Below are 7,481 nucleotides of genomic sequence, written 5' to 3' on the forward strand. Positions count from 1 at the left end.
TGTGTGATTATCGAGTAAACTGTTAGCATTATCTTAAATAAAACATATTACAAGTATAAAAACTATTGATTTGGACAATAAGAAAATAAAAAAATCACACTGTACTATATAGTATGACACAACCTACTCAGTAACATCGTGACATATGGCTTTAGTTTTTTTTTTTTTTTGGGGGGGGGGGATTTTAGCATCCCTCTCACGAAGCGAGCGACAAGCCAAAGTAATCGAGAACCAAAACAAACATCTCCCAGGCGATCCTGCTGCTGCTGTAGTGTCCAGCTACCGTAATCCATTGCTTAAGGCGTAGTGGAGATGGGCACCGCAGCAACATTCAACTTCTTGTCCAACAACGTGTTTCTTAAGTTCAACCAGCGCGGCCGAGTCAGGTGTTTGTTTTAGTTAGAGATACAGCATTACTATCGCCAGGACACTCGAGTTGCCAATTTTTTTTATTAAAATTGCCGTTTCCATAAACTAGGAAGATCTATGTAATTTGGACTTTTGACTGCCACAGACATGTTGCCTTTATGTTTACTGTCGTCTAGATTAAGATGTTTCCAATCAAGAGTGTATTCATTTGGAAATCTTAAGATGACCAAATAAATCTAAATGCCGATTCACTAGAAAATCAACTCATATATATATTTGTTCATGAAAAGAGTTTGATTTTACTTATGTTACTACTTAGAAGGGATTACGTAGAAAAATATATTAAATAAGCCCATTGCATCTTCATGTAAATAGAATGACACTGTAGATATATCTGATATTGCTTGTATGTGAGAGAAGAGTTTGTGTCTGTGCTGCCACCTGGTGACAACCACTAGTTTTGAAAACTCCCCATTCCCATTACAAACTGAGTGAAGTTGTGTTCAAGTGGATGGATCTTATATATATCAGCAACTCAGTCCGGACCAGACCAAGACCAACTCATATAGTACTTACAAGTTTATCTCCTGAAGTAAGTTGTTGATTCTAAGAAAACTCACACCATGTGTTAGAACAAACCTTTGAATTTTATGTGATAGAGGTTTCATTACTTTTGCTATGTGAAGTTCATGGATAACTTACAAAAAAGGAAGGGTGTTATATATATATATATATATATATATATATATATATATATATATATATATATATATATATATATATATATATATATATATATATATATATATATATATATATATATATATATATAATTTTTTTTAACAACTATTCAGCCGGTGCTGTTGAAACTTATCTTAGGATGTTTCACAAATGTTGAGACAAAACGATCGGCCACGAATCAAGGACCATATAATATGATAGAGTAATGGTGATTACATTTATTGAAAGGTAAAAGGATAATATTTTAGGATCTGCAACCATTTCTCCTCAAATATGAACAAATGAAATTAAGAGGAAACCTAATTGATACGCTCCAGATGTTCGCTTTTCAATCGAAGCCATTGTTGAAATTGTATAAAGTTGTTTATAACGCGTGCATATTTCTTCTAGGTGATCGCCCGAATCATGCCTTCATTGCAGCAATGGTGCGAGGGTTTTTCTGGATGTTATTGTCCCTGGGGAAATGTGTGTGTGTGTGTGTGTGTGTGTGTGTGTGTGTGTCTAGAGAGAGAGAGAGAGAGAGAGAGAGCGTGTGTACATAGACATTTGCAAACAAAGAACATTTGCATGATCATCACCGGACCAAACAAAGTTCGTGCATTATCTTGGGTTAGGTCTCTTAACCCGATATTAAGCGTTTTCACTAGTGGTCCGCTCAACATACAGTGTTTGATTTGCTACTGAACACGATTTACAGCCCCGCTGCCAGACAACAGGCGCCACTGTCGGAGGTTTAAGTGACAGCTAGTTTCAAGTGATCAAGTGCGCGCACAGCCCTATTTTCACTGCCAGACGTATGGTTCATTTACTCCCAGCCACAGCAACGCACAGACCTCCCTGAGAGAGAAAGGCATGGAAAATTGAAATACATCACTGGTACCTTCAACACGCCTTATCCATCTACTATAAACATAGTTACATTTTGTTTAAATTCTTTCCTTTGAATATCTGTCAAACATTCGCCAAACTCTGCGTATGCCAACCAGGTATATAATAAATAATCTATTTTTCTCTTCTTCAATGTTAGATTGAAATAATTACTTCTCTGAAAAAAAATAAAATAAACATCTACCCATTGAAAGGAATAGCAATTAAGTTAATGAACTGAATTAATCTAAACCTAGCCTAACGGAAGCAAGCCTATACCTCTGATGGAAACGGTAATGTTATTTCAATATCATCTAATATTTCTCTTAGGTGAAAAATTCCAGACACCCTATGCGTATGTGAGAATTATTACAGTTCTTAACCAAGGAGGCATTGTAGATTAAATAAATAATGATAATTTTATCATATTACTATTATAACCTATTGCTAAATAATTTTAATATACAATTTAGGAAAGAAAACAAGTGAAAGAGGATAAGAACTTGTGATATTTATAACAAATAAATGCATTGATAAGTTCCATTGGGGAGGCCCAGCAGCTCACAAGTCAGCGTTACCAAAGGTTCCAGTTTCTGGTAAAGATCAAAACAAATAACGCTGCGAAAAACGTCTGTGAAATCGGATTTGTTGTTGGTGGCAGACATCACCACTACTTGATAACGATCACAACAACAAGAAGCGACTGTGAAATAGGCCCTTAAGGACACTCTTTTTATTCTCGGAAGAATGTTTAGGCGTTGACTGAGACCCGTTAGCGACTATGCCATATCACATAATTTATCTTTAATATATCATTTTTTTTTTTTTATTGGAATTCAAATATTAGGTATCAAACCATTCAGTACTACGAATGGTTCGGGTTTTAAGATAATAGGACACTAATCTAACCCACTATTACCTAACCTAACCTAAATGATGTGTAACAATACCTAACCTAACATTAACTAACCTACATTGCACGCCCACTTCTGCTGCAATCGAATGGTATCGGCTGAACACGTTTGTGCGTTGCCGTGGCTGAGAGTGAACGCGTCGTACGTCTGGCAGTGAAGAAAAAGGGTTGCGCGCACACTTGGTCACTTAAATCTACGACACTACCACTCATGGGAAAAACTGTTGTGTACATCAATAGGTTGATTTTAGGTAAAAATTCCTTACGATACAGGAAAAAAAGTATTAATAGACTCTTCCATCACTTAAGATTCTCGGTCTATTTTCTTGGGAAGAGGAGCTTTTCAGGACAGCAGTAGACAGAGAAGAGGAGAAGAATATGAGGTGTGTGGCGGCAGCATGTGCTAGTGTTTAGAGTTCGCATGTATGAGCTTTCTCACCTTTCTCACCAGACGCAAGGTAGGCAATGCCTGTCAGTGTCCGGCCTCTACGAATCTTCTCCAAAGGTCTCTATCCATGAAATCCTCATCTCTGGTTATTTCTTGTAGATTTCTTCCTCTTCGTTCAGTAGCTTCTTCAACTCCCTGCATCCATCGCTTCCTAGGTCGTCCCACCGGCCTCCTGCCTAGAGGAACCCATTCCAGAAACTTCCTTGCGTATCTTGTATCTTCCATTCTTTGGACATGTCCATACCATCTCAATTTGTTCTTTTCAATTATCTTCAGTACAGATGTTATCCCTAATCTCTCTCTGGTTTCTTCATTTCTAATTCTATCAAGTTTGGTCACACCTCGGATCATTCTCAGAACTCTCATTTCTGCTGCTTGTATTTGTGAAGATGTTCTTGTTGTCAATGTCCAAGTTTCTGACCCATATAGAAGTACTGGTCTTAGTATTGTTGTAAATATTATGGTTTTAGCTTTTGTTGGAATATTCTTATCTTTAAGTATGGGATACAATGCACTGACATTTGCATTGTACTTCTGTATTCTATTTAAAATTTCTATATTCTGTCTGTTTTCCTCGTCGAAAAGTACTCCCAGATAACAAAATTTGTCGGTCTGCTTCAGTTTAACGTTTTCTATGTAAATATTACATTCCTCCTTTATTCTGCCAACTTTCATTATTTCTGTTTTTTGTTTGTTCATTCTCATTCCTTCCCTATTCAAGACATCATTCCATCTTGTCATGGCCTCTTGAAGATCTTGTTGGCTTCCTGTCACGACAGCGACATCGTCTGCATAGGCCAGCGTGATCTCTTTATCCTCCCTTACACACACTTCCTTCAGGCATCTGTCCATGTACGAGTATATAATGAATAGCAAAGGAGAGAGCACTCCCCCTTGTCTCACTCCTGTCTTAATGCTAAACCATTCACTCTCCAGCTCTCTGTTCTTGACTCTGCTCTCCGTGTTCTTATATATACTCTTAATTACTCGTATCAGTTTAGAGTTTATGCCGTAGTCTTGATGTTGTAAGACTCTCCACAAGCAATCTCTTCTAATTCTATCAAAGGCTTTTTCCAGATCTATAAAAGCCACATATTTATCAATGCTCCACTCCCAACTCCTCTCCATTATCATCTTTAAAGTGAACACTAGATCTGTCGTACTCCTATTGGGCCTGAAACCATACTGCCATATTCCTAGTTTCTCCTCGACACAGGTTCTTAATCTTCTCTCAACTATTCTTTCATACAATTTTCCAACATGAGATAACAGGGATATACCTCTATAATTTGCACAATATGTTTTACTGCCTTTCTTATATATTGGACATACTATTGCTTTGTGCCAGTCATGGGGCACTTTCTCCTCTTTCCACGCATTACTGAAAATATACCTCATCCACTCTACACATTCTTCCCCAGCAGCTTTAAATAGCTCTATAGGGAGCTCGTCGTCCCCTGGGGCTTTGCCGCTTCTCATCTTCTTTAGTGCCTCCTTCACTTCCTCTATACTGATCTCATTTGGGTTCTCTCCTTGTTCCTCCTGTATATCTAGATTCCGCTCTTCATCCACTTCCATATCCTCCACATTTAGAAGTTCTTGGAAGTATTCTCTCCATCTATCTTCAATCTCCTGTGGTTTTGTTAGTGGTTCTCCTGTTTTGTTCATTATTGCATATGTTGATTCGTTATTTCCTTTCCTATAGTTCTTAGCCATGCTATACAATAATTTTCTTGTTCCTTCTACGTCTCTCTCTAGATCTTGACCAATCTTAATCCACATGTCCTCCTTGGCTGCTCTTTTGGTTGCTTCTGCACTGTTTCGTTTATCTACGTAATCTTCTCTATCTTCAATGTTTCTTGTTTTCATCCATTTTCTGAAAGATCTTGTTTTTTTTCTTTGACTGCTTCCTTAACATCATAAGTCCACCATGCAGTACTTTTCTTTTTGGTTCCATATTTGATTTTAATACCAACTGTCTCCTCAGCTGCCCCATACACAGTGTTCTTGAATTTATTCCATTGTTCTTCTACGTTCATTTCTTCCAATTCCAGTTCGGTTGGTTTTCGTAATGTTACCAGTTGCCGCAGTGCTTGCTTCTTCTCTTCGTCCTTGAGGTTTTCCAGTTTGAATCTCTTTTGCTTTTTCTTGACTTTTTCCTTTGGTTTTACAATTTTCAATTTAGCCACCACCAACCTGTGGTCAGAGTCTAAGGACACAGATGGTATGGTCCTAACATCTTTAAATATGTTTTTCTTGTTGGTGAGAAACAGGTCAATCATTGACCTCTCAGTATATCCTTGTTGTGCTGCATTCCACCGATACCATGTCCATTTATGGCTCTCCTGATGTTTATAATAAGTATTCATAATGGACATGTTATTCATCACACAATAATCTATTATTCTTTCTCCCTCCTGGTTCCTTTCGCCAATGCTAAACTCTCCGATGACGTGCTCTACTCCATCTCTATTCTGTCCGACATGTCCATTCATGTCTCCCATGACAATGACATTCTCGTGATGTTTTATTGTTTCTGTCATTTCCTGTAGAGTTTCATAAAACTGCTCTTTCTCCCTCAGACTTCTGCCCTGTTGTGGAGCATATGTTTGGATAATGCTAATTTTTGTCTGTTCTATAGTTAACGTTATACCCATCACTCTCTCATTTCTGCAGTCCATACTGTCCATCCTTTCTGCCATCAGTGGTGACATCATTATAGCAACCCCATGTCTTCCATCCTCATTACCACTATATATGATCTTATAATTTTCATGTAATGTTTTTTCTCCTTTCCCTTTGATTCTAGTTTCACATAATCCAACGATTTCCAGCTTTCTTTCCTTCATCATCTCTATCATTTCCTCTTCTTTATCCTTGAATGTTGCCAAGTTTATCGTTGCAATCTTTATTGTCTTTTGTTTCCTATTTTCATGTCCAGTTCCATTCCGGTTCGTTACCCTTTGGTCAGTCCGATTCCGAGGCACGTTCTGCGTTTCTTGAGCAAAAACTGTAACACCAGTGGCTTGCTAGGCCTATCCTGGCTCTTCGGAACTGTTAATTAGTCCTTTCCTGCTGCTTATTGCCCCCAACTGGTTACAGGAATCTCCTACTAGTCCCCGGGCAAGCCTGCAGGTTAGGGTAAGCCGCGACACTTCTTCAAAGTTACACAGTTCCTTGTTCATGTGGAGTAGGCCCATGAACCGTCGCGGCATGTATGAGCTCTTATAACCAATTATAATTCCATGCTTTAGCCTCATGTCTACTATAATATTGCAAAAATATATATTTCCTCGCCCGCACATGATTATGTTAAGAGATGATGCACGGAACACACACACACACACACACACACACACACACACACACACACACACAAAGAAAAAAAAAACTGCTCCGGGATTAAAGTCACAGCCACGAAATGGAGTCGGACAAAACTCCTGTCGGTCAAAATGTGAAATATCACCAGAAAACGCAGCATCTTCCCTTCTTTCCGTTGCCTTATGTCACTTTCAGGTTCTTTTTAATGTGAAATGACAAGAAAAGAAATATTCCTTTATACAACACCAACTTACTCGGTTTCAAAAAAAAAAAAATAATTATATTCTATATTTTATTCTTTAAAATACGGGAACTTAAATGATGCTCTGATGTTCTACTACTCGCTGATTTGTTGTTTATCTTTTGGGCCTGGAAAGGCAAACGCTCTGCTGGGCACGTATGCTGCCTTGCGAACAAAGCGTTTGACTTGTCTGTGACACTACTGAAAACGCCTATTATTTCACCAAAGAAGTCGATGAGGATGGGTGTATAGAATACATAATTTATTTTTCGTAAAACTTTTTATTTTGTATCAATAATTTAAAGTATAAAATGTATTTATTTATTATTTATTTATCTTTATACATTTATTTAAATTATTTATATATTTTACTTATTTATTTATTTATTTTTTATTTTTTCTATTGTGTGTGTGTGTGTGTGTGTGTGTGTGTGTGTTTTGTGTGTGTGTGTGTACAATGTATTAATAGTCATAAGTGAAGATGACAAATGATTTGGCCACTGCCGTCTAGAACAAACTTCATGCAGCTTTCCAGAATGAGGAGACTCTCCTCAACTAACGTTAGTAGACCCGTTGTGGTG

At 37.6% G+C, this 7,481-nt stretch overlaps 2 protein-coding genes across 2 annotated transcripts in view; both read right to left on the reverse strand.

Moving 5' to 3' along the window:
* Window positions 1-1,787: 1,787 nt before the first annotated feature.
* LOC135102522 (craniofacial development protein 2-like) lies at window positions 1,788-6,052 on the reverse strand. The gene is made up of 3 exons (XM_064007802.1): window positions 5,417-6,052; window positions 2,952-3,038; window positions 1,788-1,832 (listed from the first exon to the last, which is right to left on the reverse strand). The coding sequence occupies exons 1-3, from the start codon at window positions 6,050-6,052 to the stop codon at window positions 1,788-1,790; spliced, it is 768 nt and encodes a 255-aa protein (XP_063863872.1).
* Window positions 6,053-7,207: 1,155 nt separating this feature from the next.
* Window positions 7,208-7,481, reverse strand: part of LOC135102577 (keratin-associated protein 19-2-like) — an 854-nt gene continuing 580 nt past the window's right edge. The window contains exon 2 of the mRNA XM_064007854.1: window positions 7,208-7,481. This exon is cut by the window's right edge and continues 295 nt beyond it. The gene's annotated coding sequence lies outside the window, so the exon portion shown is untranslated.

The sequence above is a fragment of the Scylla paramamosain genome, chromosome 8 (assembly GCF_035594125.1).
Source record: "Scylla paramamosain isolate STU-SP2022 chromosome 8, ASM3559412v1, whole genome shotgun sequence".
Lineage (NCBI taxonomy): Eukaryota > Metazoa > Arthropoda > Malacostraca > Decapoda > Portunidae > Scylla > Scylla paramamosain.

What these genes read in the sequence shown, in the direction of transcription:
- LOC135102522 (XM_064007802.1), bottom strand. Translation starts at nt 6,052, where the DNA reads ATGTCACCACTGATGGCAGAAAGGATGGACAGTATGGACTGCAGAAAT. An exon ending in AGCAAGCACTGCGGCAACTG is followed by an intron (nt 3,039 to 5,416) that starts GTAACATTACGA and finishes CTTCACTGCCAG; the next exon opens with ACGTACGACGCGTTCACTCT. An exon ending in AGCAGAAGTGGGCGTGCAAT is followed by an intron (nt 1,833 to 2,951) that starts GTAGGTTAGTTA and finishes AACCTCCGACAG; the next exon opens with TGGCGCCTGTTGTCTGGCAG.